Source organism: Tribolium madens, unplaced genomic scaffold (genome assembly GCF_015345945.1).
Source record: "Tribolium madens isolate multiple individuals breed KSU strain unplaced genomic scaffold, Tmad_KSU_1.1 Scaffold_91;HRSCAF=231;Tcas5.2_LG7, whole genome shotgun sequence".
NCBI lineage: Eukaryota > Metazoa > Arthropoda > Insecta > Coleoptera > Tenebrionidae > Tribolium > Tribolium madens.
In genome coordinates this window covers 267,020-285,337 of record NW_025401063.1, presented here as the reverse complement: position 1 = coordinate 285,337, position 18,318 = coordinate 267,020, and the positions used below count along the sequence as shown (strand labels likewise).

Genomic DNA, 18,318 nt, shown 5'->3' with positions numbered 1-18,318 from the left:
GTGATAATTGCACAAAAAACAAACACAAATAGAAAACGCGTTTATTGAAAAATTCCATTCAACCACAAATTTAATTTTTCACAAGGATTAAAATCACGGGTGATTTTTACCAATTCTTGAATTTGATTGGTCCGTTTTGAGCGTATCAAGGCCGTGATTAAAACAGCCCAACCTTCGGCCAAATTCGGATACAAATGAATGGCTTTCTGGGCCACCAGAAGCGCCTCTTCCGTCTCACCCCCCATGAGAAAACACAAAGCAACCACACACAAAATCTAAAAAAAATTATACACAGAGTGTCCCAATAAAAGTTACTTTACCTTTGTGACGTCCGCATTGGTGGTTTGTCCCAACTTCATGGCACTTTGGGCGCACGTGGCCCCCACTTTGGCCCCCTTTCCCCCCCGAATCGCCACCACTGAGAGAGTCAACCAAACTTGGGCCTGGTCGGGGTACAAAAACACTATTTTACTCACCTCACGCACACTTTCCTTATTTTTTCCCTTAAAAAAAAACAATCATACCAACTTAGCAAAGATAAAAACACCACCACAAACTTGTAACAGGTTGAAAAAGCCCGCCAAAACCGCAAAATGCACTCCATTACGCTTCGTGATTGTGTTTCTCAACTCGCTTAAAACCAAATCAGTCATGTTTAAGTCATTGTGGAGCAAACCCAAAGCCGAAATCGCGTAAAACCCCCAAGGAGACGGTTTCTCAACCTGAACACTGAAAAATAAATAAAAATCCCCAAAAAACACCAAATATAGTGGATTTCATTGAAATTGGCATAATGGTTGGCTATGGAATTTCATATTTAGGTTTGTAGCCCTGCGCATGTCCCTAGTATAACAAACACCACTTGGGGTTTTTGATTTTCTTCGATTACTTACTTTGAACTGACATGACTGACATTTGTAATCGTTTTTGGTGTTAAAACAGGGTGTTAAACTTTTTATGGAAAAAACTCTCTCTGAAAACCTCTGAAAGAGGAGAATTTTAACTATACTTTTTATAATATTAATGTGCATCAAGAAGGTTGTAGAAGTCTAAATGCATCTTTAATTTAAAGGCTGGTTCACACAAAAAGTGTCATTAATGTCATTCAGAACAAATTTAATCACATCAATAATGACAAAAATATTTATGTTTCCTACCCTGTTAATTACGTTGTTAATTTTAATTGTTTTTTGCCACCTGGTGTACACATTTATTTAAAAAAATATATATAATTTTTAGGGAAGTTGAGGTTAGGATTGTTCCAATTTTCGCATGGTTGCCACCTTAAAATTATCCTTTTCAACGACTGCTTTGATGAACATTAATATGAAAACGAGTATATCTTAACCTCACTTTTTTAGTGACAAATTTAGTTCCTTAGCCTTTTTCACATCTAAAGCGCGGTTTACACAGTCATAGCCTACTGTTTGCTAATTTGGTGTTAAAACAGGGTGTTAAACTTTTTATGAAAAAAACTCTCTCTGAAAGACTATAGTCTTTATAATATTAATGTGCATCAAGAAGGTTGTAGAAGTCTAAATGTATCTTTAGTTTAAAAACCGGTTCACACAAAAAGTGTCACTAATGTCATTCAGAACAAATTTAATCACATCAATAATGACAAAAATCTTTATGTTTCCTACCCTGTTAATTACGTTGATAATTTTAATTATTTTTTTGCTACCTAGGGTACACATTTAGGGAAGTTGAGGTTAGGATTGTTCCAATTTTCGCATGGTTGCCACCTTAAAATGATCCTTTTCAACGACTACTTTGATGAACATTAATATGAAAACAAGTATATCTTAACCTCACTTTTTTTAGTGACAAATTTAGTTCCTTTTTCTTTTTCACATCTAAAGCGCGGTTTACACAATCATAGCCCACTGTTTGCCAATTTCACTGAAATAATTATACCTCTGAAATAACAAAGTTTTAGCCGCTTCAGGCCCCTCAAACATGTAGGCCATTGAGGCCAAAGCCACCAATAAATTCGACTGCAAATTCGAATCCGACGACAGCCAATGCAAAGTCGATTCGTACACTTCGTACGATTCTTTGTAAAGTTTATCTGTCAAAATAATAAAACTGTCAAATTAAAAAAGAAACTGTCAAATTTCCATCTAAGCAACACTACTATATTTGCCTAGCAACGAATTATATTAGTTGCTAGGTAACGACTATATTGCCTAGCAACATGTGTAAAATTGCGGCAAATTCGAACCTTTGAAGAGTGCGAGGGCAAGGCCGCTTCCGCTGTTGAAAGTGGCAGCTTCGACTTTGGTAAAAGTGTCGATTGCTTGTTGATATTTGCCTAAAGTGGTGAGAATTCGTCCATAGTTGACTCGGGCGCAATCTCTTTGTTTTTTATCTGAAAGTGTGAGGGCGTTTTTGAAGGCTTCTAAGGCCCCCAGTTTGAGGCCCATTCGTTCTTTGAGAATTCCGAGCATGTTCCATGCTGTAGCGTTCATTGGATCGTGTTCTGTAATGAACGAAAGTTGACACATTTCAAACTAGTACACGACATACATTAAGATTTTCAGAAATTAAAAGTGGTCCAAATGATAATTACTCGGACAAACAAGACAATAGAAAATCTTTTCGTCGTATATAAGAAACAGAAAAGGGAGAATATTGACAAGTTGGGTGAAACAACTGTGAAAATGTGGTTAAAAATCTGTGTTTTTTTGGTCATAATTGAGACGAGTTTTGGCCAAAGTAACAATTTTAGTTTAAATGTCAACAAGAGACGCCCTTATCACGATTATGACCCCTATTATCATCACTACCACCACGAATTACTCTGTAAGTTGTTACAATCAAATGTCAATGACTTATTTCCCACCTTGTGTGTAATATACTATTGATTAATAATTTTTTTTTGACTAAATTATAACAGATGGCGGCGGTCTCCTCTACTATTTAACGTTCATTTTAATCAAAGTTAAGGTCGTTTTCGTGCTTGGAACAATTTTCACGATATTTCTAGTCGCTGGAAAATTCTTCGCCATAGTCAAATACGCTGAATATATGAGTAAGTTTCGCTGAAATTGCGACAAAACCTGAATTTTTTTTTTCAGAATCGCCGAAACACCACGAACCTGAAAAAGTCTACGTCCATGAACCCCCTCATTTCGACTCTTATTCCCCACATTATGGCCGAAATTTCCCCAATTATTACGACATTTTCGTGAAAATCCTCCAAAATGCCAATCTAACAGACACGGCTTTCCGAAGAATGAAACTAAATTCGGTGGCTTGTAGAAAAAAATTCGTATGTAAGACGGACTACAAGGCGAAGTTTAGTCAAATTTTAGCTACGACTTTGACAATTTTCACGGACGAAAACTACGACAAATATAAAACGAACACTACAATTGAGTCGTTACAAGATTGTGATAAGTTGTATCAAAGTTGTAGAAATAATAAAATTTAATTTATTTCATTTGGTGTTTTAATTTTTGCAAATAAGTTGAGTCAATTTGACACATTTAGAACTAGTTTAGTGACACAAATTGAAAGCAAAAGTCGCTCAGTGATAATCACATAAATAAACAATCAAGAGAAAATCGTGATATTTATAAGAAAACACAAATGCGAACAAGTCATTCCGTTCAAAATGTCCTGGAAAAACGTTTTAATTTTTCTCACAATTTTAACAATTTCGTATTGTGACAGTGCTAATAATTACAGTGTAAATGTATACAAGAAAAAACCCCACAAAAGCCATTTTTACTACCACTTACTTTGTAAGTTGGCAACAATTGTGACATTTAAATTTGACAGATCAGAAATATCAATTTTTTACTTTTAGACGGTGGCATTTTCTACTACTTGGTTTTTATCGCATTAAAAGTGAAAATAGCCCTCGTTGTTGGTACCATTGTGACTGTAATAATGGTAATTGGTAAATTTTTCGCACTCATTAAATACGCCGAATTTTCAAGTAGTCGTAAGTATCACATTTGCAAAAATCACTTTTAATATTATTTTCTCAAGGAACGAGTGCCCCAAAGCCGGAAAAAATTTATATTCAACCCGGGTTTAATCACGGTCACTTTTCCGATATATCAGTGGATAAATTACCTCCAAATGCACAAATTGCTGGAAGACCATACTCACCACCCCAGGAACAATTTTCTGCTGAAATTGCAGCGCCCCCTTCCTACCCTTCGCCGTATTCTGGACATTTTTCAGATATAACAGTGGATAAATTACCGCCGAATGCGGTGGTAGCTTCAGGGGGGCCTTATTACGACTCACCTCCCCCACAACAATATTAACTCGACTTAAAACCGAATAAATTAACGACTATATATTTTCATGTCCCTGACGAGTGTTACGCCTTTGACTTTCCGCACTTGTGCCAATTTCATTAATAAAAAAATAACTAACCAAACAAAACGATGAAAATGAGTCTAAATAAAACGAACAATAAAAATTTTGTTATGTACCACACGCTGAAGAAGAGATACGAATTTTTTAATTTGTGATACGACTGATACGCCACTGATTTTTCGGTATTACGCACTTTCAAAACTATTTGGCAAATGAATTTTGATAATTTTATCTAAGAAAAACGTAAATAAACACCAAAAAACAATTCAGGTGAGTCACAGATTATATAATAATAGTGTTTTCTTGCGAAAATTAAATAAAATTGTTTTTTTTTGAGAAACGAAAATACACCCCCTAACCTCACTTTTTCTGAATTTTTAAAAAACACGAAAGAAATTATGTTTTTCTACAAAAAACGTAAAAAAAACGGTAAAACACAGTCACAATTGAGTCACAAATAGTCTAGTAATAGCGTTATTATTGCAAAAATTAAATAAAATCATTTTTATTTCTCAAATGAAAATAAACACCCTAACCTCAATTTTTCTGAATTTTTCAAGAAACACGAAAGAAATTATTTTTGCTACGAAAATCGTAAATAAACGACAACAAATAGTCACAGGTGAGTCACAAATTATGTTATTATTGCAAAAATTACTATAGTTTTTATTTCGTAAGTTCCTAACCTAATTTTTTTAACTTTTCAATAAAAAATGATTTTTTTCTACGAAAAACGTAAATAAACGCCAAAAAATCGTTACAGGTGAGTCACAAATTATGTAATAAATAGTGTTTTCTTGCGAAAATTAAAAAAAATTGTTCTTTTTTGAGAAACGAAAATACACCCCTTAACCTCACTTTTTTTAAAATTCTCACCTGTATACCACGAAATAACATCACAAGCCACTGGAATCGCATGCATATTGTGTATGGAATAGACAAGGGTGTCCACGGGTGACTCCTTTAACGTTCTACACACCCAATGTGCGTACCCCAAAGCCCCTTGTTTATGTACCCCCAATTGGGTACTATGTCTAAACAAATCCATTGCATCTTCGTGATGTAAAGTCTCGGCTAAAAGGGCCTAACCAGAGAATATTTCACACAAAATTAATTCAATAAACCTGTCCAATCCAACTATTGACATAATTAGGGTCCGATCTTTGGGCTTGCGAAAACGCCTCATTTGCCAATTTAAAATCACCGAGAATAAAATACAAAGTACCTAAATTCGTCCACGAGACGGCACTGTGATGGTCAGCAATGACAGCTTTAATAAAACAATGTTGGGCGAGTTTGTAATTTGGGGGATCTAAAAACAGTCATAAAATAATTGATTTTTTCTACAACTTTATACCTGAATGCATCGCGACGTTGCCTAAACCATTCCAGTGTTGCCAACACGTCGGATTATTCAAAGTACAATATTGTAGAATAGTTTGGGCTTTAGAAATCAACTCATTTGATTCACTAGCAAGTCCATGTGTCAAATAACAAATGGCCAAATCGTGCCAAATCAGAAAATTATCCTCAACTAAACTCAAACTTTTGAAAAAACACCGCGCTGCCAACGTGAACAAATCAAATTTCTCCAGAACTGTATCACCCCCTATTTCCCACCCCTCAACGAACGATTTCGACACCAAAAGACACGAATGCTTCTCGGGTAAAGCCCCCACAAGTAGACAACTGTCACCCAACAATTTCCAGAGACACGACAAGTCGCTACGTTGACTCAAAGCCCTGAAAAATAAATTAGTGAAAAAAACAAAAACCCTAGGAATTATTACATAATCAAGTGATCGGTGGCAACTTGTGCGTGGTCTCGACTAGTCCCCAATCTCTGCTCCTTGTAACAATTCCTCGCTTGTAAAAGACAAGTCTCAGCCATGCCTTTCAAAGCCGGCACATAAAACTTATTAAATTTTAAAATTTCCACAAAATCAACTCTTGCTTCGACAAATTCACCCAAAATTTGCTTAATATGACCTTTTTGTAACAAGGGATATAAAGCTTCACCCAAACTCGACGTTTTCTCGTAACATTTTAAAGCCGATGTGTAAGCACCTTTAGCCAAATATGCATCAGCGAGGGATTCCCAACAATGACTAAAATTAAAAAAAAAAAAAAAATGACCAAACAAAAGTGTGACATAATTACGCATTATTTTCATCAATTCGAATCACAAAACGTAAATTTTTTATGGCTTCATCATAATCCAACTGTTCTAAATGGTGTAAACCGAGTTGCATCCAAGCCCAAGAATTTTTAACATTAATTGTGCCACTCGTGAGGGCTTGCAACAGGTTTAAATTTGCCGCCTAAAAAAATTGCAAGACTCATCGGACGTTGCTAAGTAACAGAAGGCAGTTGCCTAACAACGAATATTAATTTTAGTGACAATTGATTTTAAGTTGGCAACTGCCTTCAGTGTTGCCAATTCACTGAAATTTACCCAATTTTGCAATTTTCGGTAAATTTTGCTCAATTCAATGCCCGCCTCTGCGCAACATTTATTGATTTTGAAGGCCTTTTCGTAGCAACGTCGGGCCTTATCAAAATCGTTGTTTTTCTTGTAGAAATGCCCCAAAAACAGGAAACATTTGTAGTTGTTGGGGTCTAATTTTGTGGCCTTCAAAAATGGGGTTAAACTTTTCTCGTAGTGGCCCCAATTCCAGTAAATTGAACCGATTTCGAGCCAACTTTCACAAGTCTCGTTGTTTTCCTTCTCGAGAATTTCCAAGGCTTCTGAATATTTTTCCTGTTTGTGTAGTAATTGTGCTTTGAGTAAATTGTGTGTTTTATCATCTTTGAGTAGTAATTTAGCCTCAGTGAAGTTTTTGAGACTGATATGGGCCCGAATTAGGTGTTGGAGACACTTCGATTTCGCGTCGTTTTCAAGCTAAAAATTTGAATTTTTTAAAACGAAAAGTCACTAAATCGTACATTTTCAAACAAGTTGAGGGCTTTCCTCAGCTCGTGTTCTTCCCCCGATTTCGACAACACCTCAATGAGCAAAACATCGACTTTTTTCCTCAAATTCTCCCGATTTTGACACAACTTTTCGAGTTTATTCGCCGCATTGATGGCCTCGTCGCACAACCCGAGTTGCATACAACATTTCAGGAGGAGAATCCAGGCGTGGACTAGACCGGGTAAAACCCCCACGACTCTCTCCAGTGTTTCTTTCGCTTCGGGGATTTTTTTCGTTTCAAATAGTAAAATACTTTGGGTGAATAGCCCCGTCGCTGAGGGTGTCTCCAAGCCACAAAGCATTTCGCTGAATTTCGCAATGTTTTCCTCAGATTCGATCAAAGTGTTTGACTCGACGTAAATTTCGTTGAAAATTTTACAAATCCAACGTAACGAAATCCAGTCTGAGTCGAATATTGAGTGCATTTTTTTGGCCTGGGTGAGTAATTCCCCCGATTTGTTTTGTTTATACAAAAGATTTAAATAATCGCTGAAATATTTCGTACAGACGGTTTTCGGGTTGGCCAAGGCCAAGGTCAAGGCTTCCTCGTACTGAAAACTGAATTAAGTGTAAGTTTCAGGGGTTTGAGTCATACAATTGGGAGCAAATCCGGCGATAAAATTTCAGGTTTCAGGATATTAATCAGAGAAATTGCCAATTCTGTAGTGTCACATTTACCACTTTTCAGGACTGAATAAATCGCATTTGTGATTTTACCCAAAACACCAAATTCGCACAAATTTGATAGTTTTTGTACACATTCGAGGATTTTTTTCTCGTCCCTGAAACAATTTTTTTTTTCATGAAAAATTTCTGAAACTCAAATACTTACGTTTCAATGTTAATTAACGAAATGTAAGCATCAATTAAATCAAGTTTAGTTTCTTGTGTGTCCACTTTTTCATAGTAATTTATTAAGCCGTTCCAAGCCAAAGAATTTGCCGGATTTGAGTCAATTGCCCCCTGAAACGCCTTCAAAGCCTTCGAATTTTGACCGGTTTCCTGAAATGAAACCCCCAGGAAGACAAGAGCCATGTAATTGGTCTTGTCTTCTTTCAGGATTTGCTGAAAAAACAGACACTTGTACCAACCGAATTTTTACAACTCTAAATCTACTAAAATATTCACTCACCTTGCACAATTTCAAAGACGTTTCATAATTCTTGTTTTTTATCGCTTCGCGGGCCTCCTTTAACACTAATTTCGAGTCTTTCATGATGATTACTGAGGAAGAACCTAACCTAAAAAAGCACTTTTTCGTCACTCTCGCCACGAAATCAAGCCGAAATATAATAATGAATCGCTAACACTTTGTATTAATTATTAAAATTAATTGTTTTATTAATTTAATTACAAAAACCCGAGTTTGTTGGAACTTCTTTGAGGTTAGAATGTGTTTTTAGTGGCAAATAAAAACTCCCTAAGAAGTAAGAAGCAATTTTTTTAGTTTTTAAAAAATGCTGTTTTGACTGAGACTTGAAATGATTTTATTAGAATTTGAATTGAAATTACAGTTTCTACATAACTATTTCCAATTTAAACATTTTAAAATTGTATTTTGGAATATATTTGACAACTGTCACGTTATTTCTAACCTCAAAAAATTATTCCCAAATTTTGTTCGTTTTTTTTTTTCAAAAAATGTCAGACGCTGAAATAGCTGAAAAAACTTGGGCGAAAATTGAGGAAAACGTGAAACGCATTGGTCTCGGCGACGGATTATCCAATGGAAAAGACAGTAATTTTCAGGATTATTTCGACAAGGGTTTTACACTTGGATTTTTCAGCGGCTATCAAATCGGACATTACAAAGGGGCTGTTTTGTATGTAACTAACCAAAAAAAATAGTAAAAAAACGTTTTTTAGTTCTAGAAACATGATCGAAAGCCCACTTTTGGCCCACCCAAAACTAGGCTGGTGTCAAATCTGCCAAAACAACTCAGGAGGTGATTTATCACAAATTGTAGCCAAACAAAGGGATTTTTGTAATAAAAATTTAGAAGAATTGAGAAATAAAACCCCGATAGATTAATGAGTTTATTTAGGAATTTTTGGTTTTTGTACTCAATGTTGCCAATACATTTTTAATAAAACTGTGATAAAACGAGCTATTATTTATTTAGAAAATTGTTTAAAACAACTAATGAATAAAAATCATTAGTAGTATTCATTTAATTACGAAAAATCTGAGTTTATTGAAACTTCTTTGAGGTTAGAATGTGTTTTTCTAGTGGCAAATAAAAACTCCCTAACAGGAAGAAGCAATTTGTTCAACTTTTAATAAATGCTGTTTTATAGACTGAGACTTGAAATGATTTTGTTAGAATGTATATAAATAATTGAAATAACAATTTAAACATTTTAAAATTGTATTTGAAATCTCTTGACACGTTATTTTAAACCTCAAAAACTTATTCCCAAATTTTCAGAATTATTTCGACATGGGTTTTACACTTGGATTTTTCAACGGCTGTGAAATCGGACATTACAAGGGCCCCCAAATTTACAAGATTTAAGTGACTTTAGGGATTTTTTGGTTTCTGTCTTCAAGGTTGGCAATACAAATTCAACGAAACGAGTTTATTATTATTTATTTAGAAAATTGTTTAAAACAAGTAATGAATGAAAATCATTATTACAAGGATATTTTTTCACACATATTTTACAAAAATAGTTTTGTGTCTCAAAGTTTGTTTGGAGTTTTAAGTTTGTACTGATTTTTTACAAAAAAAACAAATATTGAAACGACTAATTATCATTTTGAAAGAACACTAATTTACCGACTAAAAGAAATAATTCCTTTAAACTATTTTTCTAAAATATATCTGCTTGAAATAATTTTGTATTGCCAACCTTGCGTCCAAACCCCACAAAATCCCCAAATGACATTTCTCATTTGTGTGATGACTTTGTAGTTTGTTGCACTTTTGCACAAAGCTCCCAAAAACTTATTAAAATGGTAAGTGTTTCCACTTTTCGTCAATTCCCCTCAACTGTGCCCCCCTTAGGGTCAAAGTCAGTCAGGCCCCGGCGGGGGCGACAAGAAGGAGGAAAAAGACAAGAAGAAGAAATACGAGCCCCCGATCCCCACTCGCGTCGGTAAGAAAAAGCGCCGTACTAAGGGCCCCGACACCGCCTTGAAACTCCCCGTCGTGACCCCCCACACTCGCTGCCGCCTCAAACTCCTCAAACTGGAGCGCATCAAAGACTACCTCCTCATGGAGGAGGAGTTCATCCGTAATCAGGAGCGCCTCAAGCCCCAGGAGGAGAAGAACGAGGAGGAGCGCTCCAAAGTGGACGATTTACGAGGTACCCCCATGTCAGTGGGGAATTTAGAGGAAATCATCGATGATAACCACGCAATTGTCTCAACTTCGGTTGGTAGTGAGCACTACGTCAGTATTTTGTCTTTTGTTGACAAAGACCAACTCGAACCGGGCTGTTCGGTGCTCCTCAACCACAAAGTCCACGCCGTTGTGGGGGTCCTAGGGGACGACACCGACCCCATGGTGACGGTAATGAAGCTCGAGAAGGCCCCCCAGGAGACGTACGCCGACATTGGGGGCCTCGACACCCAAATCCAGGAAATCAAAGAGTCAGTTGAACTGCCCTTGACCCACCCCGAGTACTACGAGGAGATGGGGATTAAGCCCCCCAAAGGGGTGATTTTATACGGGCCCCCAGGCACAGGGAAAACCCTTCTGGCCAAAGCAGTCGCCAATCAAACCTCAGCGACTTTTCTCCGAGTTGTTGGAAGCGAACTTATACAAAAATATCTCGGGGATGGCCCCAAATTAGTGAGGGAATTGTTTCGTGTTGCTGAGGAACATGCACCGTCGATTGTTTTTATTGATGAGATTGATGCTGTGGGGACGAAACGTTATGATTCGAATTCGGGAGGGGAGAGGGAAATACAGAGGACTATGCTTGAGTTGCTCAACCAATTGGATGGGTTTGATTCAAGAGGGGATGTTAAAGTAAGTGAGAAAAAATTTTGTATGTGATTATTGTATTTGTATTTTTTTCAAGGTTATTATGGCGACCAATCGGATTGAGACTCTTGATCCTGCACTGATTCGGCCTGGACGTATTGATAGGAAAATTGAGTTTCCTTTGCCTGATGAAAAGACGAAAAAGAGGATTTTTAATATTCATACGTCGAGAATGACGTTGGCTGAGGATGTTAATTTGCAAGAGTTGATTATGGCCAAGGATGATTTGTCAGGGGCTGATATTAAAGTATTTTTTGTTTTTTTTTTTTGGGGTCAAATTTTATTGTGTTTTATTTCAGGCGATTTGTACCGAAGCTGGGTTGATGGCGTTACGTGAGAGAAGAATGAAGGTCATGAATGAAGATTTTAAAAAGTCGAAAGAGAGTGTTTTGTATAGGAAGAAAGAAGGGACTCCTGAGGGGCTCTATCTTTAGATAAAATTAACGTTTTCTATGTTTTTTTGTGAAAGAATAAACTTACTTACTCCATCGGTGTCTTATTTCTTAAATCTTGTATATTTTTATTACAAAAATCGAGTTTTTCTCTTTGCTTTTTCAATAAAACCATATAAAGCATCGTCTTCTTAAAGAACACTAATTTACCGACTGAGAAATAGTTCTTCCGGACTATTTTTGTAAAATATATCTAAAAGATTATACTTGAAATAGTGATTTTTATTCATTATTTGTTTTAAATAATTTCTTAAATAAATAATAAACTGGTTTTGTTGAAGTTATATTGCCAAACTTGAAAACAGAAACCAAAAAATCCCTAAACTCACTAGATTTATTTTACAAAATCTTGTTTAAAAATCACAAAAGAATTGATATTGATGTTATTTTGTTTGTTTTACTCGATTTAACTACTTTTTGAGCAAAATAAGCTGAAAAACCACAAAATTTCGCCGAAAATGCTTACAACTTGTTTTTATACCAAAATCTCAGATTTCGCTAAAACAAACTAAAAAATCAAGAAATTGCGTCTAGAATTACATTTATTTTGCGTTTCTCGAGCATTTTAGCACTTTTTCAGCTAGAAACATAATTATTTCGCAACATTTTGTTGACAAATGACAGAAATAACCCGAATGCACTTCATTTTTGCTCTTGTCATGAGTTTAAACGGATTTTTAAGCGTTTTTCGCATCCCAAATAATAAACAATATAAAACATAATTAAAATATATTTCAATTTCGGTCGATAAAACAGTGTTCTGTCACACTCGTGACCTTGAAATTTTTTTCAAAAATTAACAAACTTAACTTTCTCGTTTAAAACCCTATCAAGATGTGCAAAATCATGTTGCAAAAAATGCACCCCTTTCATCGACAACACCACCAACTRATTAACCCCATCCTCGATCAAGTCCACATATTTCATACTAATAATAGGCGACGCAAACATTTTCAATTCTACTAAAGACCAACCCTCAGGATTGCGTTTATACAACATGATTTCCTAAAATCAAGGGGATTCACCRACTTTTTWACTTATTGAAACAATTAATCACCTCTGAACTGTTCCCAACTAGGATTTCTTTTTCCCCATCAAAATCAACATCAGCGACTTGACAACAAGTCAAAACACATGTATAGTCATGCCGGGGCAAGGAAACATAATTACTTAAACCATAAATTTGAACGTTCCTAAAAAAAAGTCTTTGAAACTCATCTAAACAAAAATTCAACTCACTGGAACAAAACTGGGGGCAAAATTGTGTTAATGATGACTAGATTTAAGCCACAATTTGACGTGGGGTACAGCCTCAAGTGTGAAATAAAATTATTCAACTTTGTTGAGAAATTAAACACAAGTTTGTTTGTTTTTACACAAACTTGAGTGAGTCTCACGTAACCACACTCACACGCCAGGGCTGTGACACGTCTGGAAAGAATTAAATTACTTTAGTTGTAGAAAAAAATGTGTTAGTTACTCGGAATAATCGGCGTTGTAGTAAACATCAATCCAGATGGCGGGACTTGGTGTTTTGTTAAATTCGGGGAAGTACTCCTTATCTACTTCTTTGTACAAATGATCAGTGGTGTATTCGCGATAAATGTGAATTTGATTGTCACTTCCTGATAATAAAAAGACTATTTCTTGGGTTGAAATTCGCTCATTGTCCCAAATTACGAGTTCAGTGTGGGTGAGTTGATAAGGGGTGAAGCTTAACTCAACGTTGAGGCAATTTTGGGCGATATTATCGATATTGAAATCGTCGTTTTCCTCCCARTCTGAATAAATGTTCAAGTAGTATTCAAACGACGAATCTAACAAATTACTGTTCTACAATTTCAATTATTATTCAAGAAATTGATTTAAAAAACCAATACTTTAATTATTGTGATTCCAATAACGAATTCATTTTTCGTTGCAGATTTGTTGAAAGCATCAAGTGAAATAATTTCAGCACCACCTGAAACCAACCATGAAACAGTGCTAAATTCCTACTAGTAGTTACTTGGTATGTAAGTAAATGACACTTCCTTGGTTGTGGGGATGAGACAGCCCCCCGATTCCTGGTATTCTATACAAAAAATGTCGCGTTTTAATGACGCGACTAGGATTTTATGGGGGCAATTTGACGCTTCCAGATAAACAAGAGTGTAAATGTTGCCCTGGGAGGGCAAGTGGAAATAATGACTCTCCTCCAACTGGTCCATGGAAAATTTTGAGGTTAACAGCTGTCAAAAAATTACAAACGAAAAATTCTAGTTTTGATTGATTGTAACAATTAAATACATGGAGACGCTAAATTAGGAATTTGTTTTAATATAAACTCAAATTAATACGAAGAAATACATTTATATTAGAAAAAATTTAAATCTCAATCGATAAAACAGTGTTCTTCCGAAGTTAGGTTATGTATCAAATGTTTTGTGTTATTCTTCTTCTGTAGTTTTGATTTGAAAAAAAAAACAAATACAAGGGGACTCTAAATTAAGAATTTATTTTTGTACAAACTCAAATTAATCCGAAGAAAGTTTATATTGATAATAAAAAAATAAATCTCGATCGATAAAACAGTGTTCATCCGGGACCGTTGACTTGTTGAAAAATTAGGTTATGTGTCATTGTTTATTTTCTCAAAAATCAAGAAAAAACTCGTTATAATGAAACTTGTGTGTAGTGTTCGTGTCGGGAATCGTTTATTGCCGACTTTGGCTCTAAGCTCCAAACAAAAATATGCCCAATCAACGCTTGCATTGTGCAAACACCCAAATACCGAAGACTATTGCATTATATTATTTACAAGTCAGAACAAAAATGGTACAAAATACGGAGTTCGTGGGAACATTAGTCAAATATTAACCCGTTTTATAAACGATGGAAAAGCCACAATCCAGTTTAAAGCGCCCCCACACGACCTATTTGTGCAAAGTGAAGTGATCCAATTGAAGAGTTTTCTGCACTTATTAAAGCGAGTTTTGGAGAATAAAATAGGGCCGAAGGAATTGACCTGTTCTAGTCTATCAGTGACTGCAGTCAAAGACATCGCCCCCAAGAAACTAGTGATACGGAATCGCTCCGAATACCCAGCTCGGGGGTTCCCCCGAACTCTGGAATCCCTCCACATTAATGACATCCAGCGGTGCTCCCTAGACCGAGGCATTTTGCACTTAACCAAACTGAAAATCCTCGATTTAAGCCAAAATTGCATCGAATTTATCCCCGAGGAACTCAACCAATTGCATTTAAACGAAATAAATTTATCCTCAAACTGTTTAAATAAGTCCAAACCGAGACAGTGGGCGTGGCTGGGGGGCAACCTCTCCAAAACCCTCACTTCACTCAACTTGGAATCAAACAATTTGAAATACCTCCCGGACCAAATAGTCAAACTTTACAATTTAATCACTCTAAATGTGAATCAAAACGAATTGAGGTTTCTCCCTCATGGTATTTGTAATTTACGCAAATTGAGGACTCTAATCGCGTCAAATAATCGATTGCTGGTATTACCAGGGAGCATAAAACGGTGTCGTTTCAAACTTTTGAGTTTCTTCAATAATAATTTTGAGGCTAAGAAACGGGAGAAAATCACACCTCCCACACAATTTTCGGTGCTTTCACTCAAAGAGTGTGCAGGGAGGAGGGTCCTTGAACGGAGATTGTTTTACTCAAAAGAGATCATTCCTCAAACTCTTGTCGCCTACTTGGATTATGCGAAATATTGCGAGTGTGGAAAGCCCTGTTTTGAGGGTTTTATTAGAATCCCGGGGCATTTTTCAGTCTCAACCATAACCGAAGATTTAGTCATGTCGACAAATTCAAGTGTGTTGCCACTTGATTGCTATTTTTGCTCATTGAGGTGTTTTCGGGCTTGGTATTATGCCCCGAGACGAGTTCCGGTTATCAGATAGGACGCAATTGACCTAAGTTAGGTTGTGATATGTATTATACTGTGTTTTTTCTACGACTTGTTCCAAATAAATGTGTTTTCTACTTGTTTCTTGTTTTATTTAAGCCGGGGAATCCCCGCAAGGAGCACTGTTTTATCGACCGAGTGAAGTTTCATCATTATAGTTTATATTTATTTTAAAGTCTTTATGGATTTAATTTCTTCTCATAATTTCATAATTTTTTAAACTAGACTGGGGACTCTTTGTAGACACACAAGTTTTATTCTAATGATTTTTTTGGTGATTTTTGAGAAAATAATCAGTTACTTTAAACAAGTCAACGGTCCCGAAAGAACACTGTTTTATCGATCGAGATTTATTTTTTTATTATCAATATAAACTTTCTTCGGATTAATTTGAGTTTGTACAAAAATAAATTCTTAATTTAGAGTCCCCTTGTATTTGTTTTTTTTTTTTCAAATCAAAACTACAAAAGAAGAATAACACAAAACATTTGATACATAACCTAACTTCGGAAGAACACTGTTTTATCGATTGAGATTTAATTTTTTTAATATTAATAGAAAGTTTGTACTGAAACGATTTCAGACACGAACACGACACACAAATTTCATTTTAATGAGTTTTTTAGTGATTCTTAAAAAAATAATCAATTACACTTAACTTAATTCACTTAAACCAGTCAACGGTCCCAAAAGAACACTGTTTTATCGATTGAGATTTAAATTTTTTCTAATATAAATGTAGTTTCTTCGTATTAATTTGAGTTTATATTAAAACAAATTCCTAATTTAGCGTCTCCATGTATTTAATTGTTACAATCAATCAAAACTAGGATTTTTTCGTTTGTAATTTTTTGACAGCTGTTAACCTCAAAATTTTCCATGGACCAGTTGGAGGAGAGTCATTATTTCCACTTGCCCTCCCAGGGCAACATTTACACTCTTGTTTATCTGGAAGCGTCAAATTGCCCCCATAAAATCCTAGTCGCGTCATTAAAACGCGACATTTTTTGTATAGAATACCAGGAATCGGGGGGCTGTCTCATCCCCACAACCAAGGAAGTGTCATTTACTTACATACCAAGTAACTACTAGTAGGAATTTAGCACTGTTTCATGGTTGGTTACAGGTGGTGCTGAAATTATTTCACTTGATGCTTTCAACAAATCTGCAACGAAAAATGAATTCGTTATTGGAATCACAATAATTAAAGTATTGGTTTTTTAAATAAATTTCTTGAATAATAATTGAAATTGTAGAACAGTAATTTGTTAGATTCGTCGTTTGAATACTACTTGAACATTTATTCAGAYTGGGAGGAAAACGACGATTTCAATATCGATAATATCGCCCAAAATTGCCTCAACGTTGAATTAAGCTTCACCCCTTATCAACTCACCCACACTGAACTCGTAATTTGGGACAATGAGCGAATTTCAACCCAAGAAATAGTCTTTTTATTATCAGGAAGTGACAATCAAATTCACATTTATCGCGAATACACCACTGATCATTTGTACAAAGAAGTAGATAAGGAGTACTTCCCCGAATTTAACAAAACACCAAGTCCCGCCATCTGGATTGATGTTTACTACAACGCCGATTATTCCGAGTAACTAACACATTTTTTTCTACAACTAAAGTAATTTAATTCTTTCCAGACGTGTCACAGCCCTGGCGTGTGAGTGTGGTTACGTGAGACTCACTCAAGTTTGTGTAAAAACAAACAAACTTGTGTTTAATTTCTCAACAAAGTTGAATAATTTTATTTCACACTTGAGGCTGTACCCCACGTCAAATTGTGGCTTAAATCTAGTCATCATTAACACAATTTTGCCCCCAGTTTTGTTCCAGTGAGTTGAATTTTTGTTTAGATGAGTTTCAAAGACTTTTTTTTAGGAACGTTCAAATTTATGGTTTAAGTAATTATGTTTCCTTGCCCCGGCATGACTATACATGTGTTTTGACTTGTTGTCAAGTCGCTGATGTTGATTTTGATGGGGAAAAAGAAATCCTAGTTGGGAACAGTTCAGAGGTGATTAATTGTTTCAATAAGTWAAAAAGTYGGTGAATCCCCTTGATTTTAGGAAATCATGTTGTATAAACGCAATCCTGAGGGTTGGTCTTTAGTAGAATTGAAAATGTTTGCGTCGCCTATTATTAGTATGAAATATGTGGACTTGATCGAGGATGGGGTTAATYAGTTGGTGGTGTTGTCGATGAAAGGGGTGCATTTTTTGCAACATGATTTTGCACATCTTGATAGGGTTTTAAACGAGAAAGTTAAGTTTGTTAATTTTTGAAAAAAATTTCAAGGTCACGAGTGTGACAGAACACTGTTTTATCGACCGAAATTGAAATATATTTTAATTATGTTTTATATTGTTTATTATTTGGGATGCAAAAATGAAGTGCATTTCGGGTTATTTCTGCGATTTTTTAACAAAATTACGTTTCTAGCTGAAATGCTCGAGAAAAACTTGTTTTTTTTATTAAGTTATGGAGTGTTATAAACAATTCCTACAAAGTTTGTCAAAGCAAAAAAGAAAATTCTAAAAGTATGTCTAAAATAGCTTAATTTTAATTATTTCGACAAATTTTTAGCACATTTTTTTATTATTTTTTGTTTATCTTTTTTTTTTTCTTTTT

The 18,318-nt window shown here is 35.4% G+C and overlaps 8 protein-coding genes across 8 annotated transcripts; 6 read left to right on the top strand and 2 right to left on the bottom strand.

The window, feature by feature from the left end:
• Nucleotides 1-27: 27 nt before the first annotated feature.
• Nucleotides 28-8,731, bottom strand: LOC123011665 (tetratricopeptide repeat protein 37). Its single transcript, XM_044409236.1, has 15 exons — nt 8,445-8,731; nt 8,145-8,377; nt 7,908-8,094; nt 7,285-7,863; nt 6,794-7,240; nt 6,499-6,659; nt 6,129-6,446; nt 5,696-6,081; nt 5,463-5,650; nt 5,215-5,422; nt 2,225-2,482; nt 1,918-2,071; nt 558-729; nt 321-503; nt 28-275 (listed from the first exon to the last, which is right to left on the bottom strand). The coding sequence occupies exons 1-15, from the start codon at nt 8,526-8,528 to the stop codon at nt 42-44; spliced, it is 3,792 nt and encodes a 1,263-aa protein (XP_044265171.1). The 5' UTR covers nt 8,529-8,731; the 3' UTR covers nt 28-41.
• Nucleotides 1,643-3,439, top strand: LOC123011667. The gene is made up of 3 exons (XM_044409238.1): nt 1,643-2,805; nt 2,900-3,034; nt 3,081-3,439. The coding sequence occupies exons 1-3, from the start codon at nt 2,562-2,564 to the stop codon at nt 3,434-3,436; spliced, it is 735 nt and encodes a 244-aa protein (XP_044265173.1). The 5' UTR covers nt 1,643-2,561; the 3' UTR covers nt 3,437-3,439.
• On the top strand, nt 3,575-4,823 carry LOC123011668. Its single transcript, XM_044409239.1, has 3 exons — nt 3,575-3,749; nt 3,815-3,952; nt 4,000-4,823. The coding sequence occupies exons 1-3, from the start codon at nt 3,620-3,622 to the stop codon at nt 4,281-4,283; spliced, it is 552 nt and encodes a 183-aa protein (XP_044265174.1). The 5' UTR covers nt 3,575-3,619; the 3' UTR covers nt 4,284-4,823.
• Nucleotides 7,768-9,413, top strand: LOC123011671. The gene is made up of 2 exons (XM_044409242.1): nt 7,768-9,135; nt 9,179-9,413. Exons 1-2 carry the CDS (start codon nt 8,954-8,956, stop codon nt 9,342-9,344), a joined length of 348 nt encoding a protein of 115 aa, XP_044265177.1. The 5' UTR covers nt 7,768-8,953; the 3' UTR covers nt 9,345-9,413.
• A 707-nt stretch (nt 9,414-10,120) lies between these two features.
• LOC123011666 (26S proteasome regulatory subunit 4) lies at nt 10,121-11,792 on the top strand. The gene is made up of 4 exons (XM_044409237.1): nt 10,121-10,271; nt 10,321-11,289; nt 11,342-11,551; nt 11,604-11,792. The coding sequence occupies exons 1-4, from the start codon at nt 10,269-10,271 to the stop codon at nt 11,736-11,738; spliced, it is 1,317 nt and encodes a 438-aa protein (XP_044265172.1). The 5' UTR covers nt 10,121-10,268; the 3' UTR covers nt 11,739-11,792.
• A 676-nt stretch (nt 11,793-12,468) lies between these two features.
• LOC123010748 (KICSTOR complex protein kaptin-like) lies at nt 12,469-14,124 on the bottom strand. The gene is made up of 6 exons (XM_044407844.1): nt 13,765-14,124; nt 13,637-13,719; nt 13,237-13,589; nt 12,996-13,187; nt 12,814-12,949; nt 12,469-12,761 (listed from the first exon to the last, which is right to left on the bottom strand). Exons 1-6 carry the CDS (start codon nt 13,964-13,966, stop codon nt 12,546-12,548), a joined length of 1,182 nt encoding a protein of 393 aa, XP_044263779.1. The 5' UTR covers nt 13,967-14,124; the 3' UTR covers nt 12,469-12,545.
• A 49-nt stretch (nt 14,125-14,173) lies between these two features.
• On the top strand, nt 14,174-15,752 carry LOC123010747 (leucine-rich repeat protein 1). The gene has a single exon (XM_044407843.1). The coding sequence runs from the start codon at nt 14,417-14,419 to the stop codon at nt 15,665-15,667; it is 1,251 nt and encodes a 416-aa protein (XP_044263778.1). The 5' UTR covers nt 14,174-14,416; the 3' UTR covers nt 15,668-15,752.
• A 613-nt stretch (nt 15,753-16,365) lies between these two features.
• LOC123011069 (KICSTOR complex protein kaptin-like) lies at nt 16,366-18,049 on the top strand. The gene is made up of 6 exons (XM_044408335.1): nt 16,366-16,753; nt 16,799-16,881; nt 16,929-17,281; nt 17,331-17,522; nt 17,569-17,704; nt 17,757-18,049. The coding sequence occupies exons 1-6, from the start codon at nt 16,552-16,554 to the stop codon at nt 17,970-17,972; spliced, it is 1,182 nt and encodes a 393-aa protein (XP_044264270.1). The 5' UTR covers nt 16,366-16,551; the 3' UTR covers nt 17,973-18,049.
• The last annotated feature ends 269 nt before the right edge of the window (nt 18,050-18,318 follow it).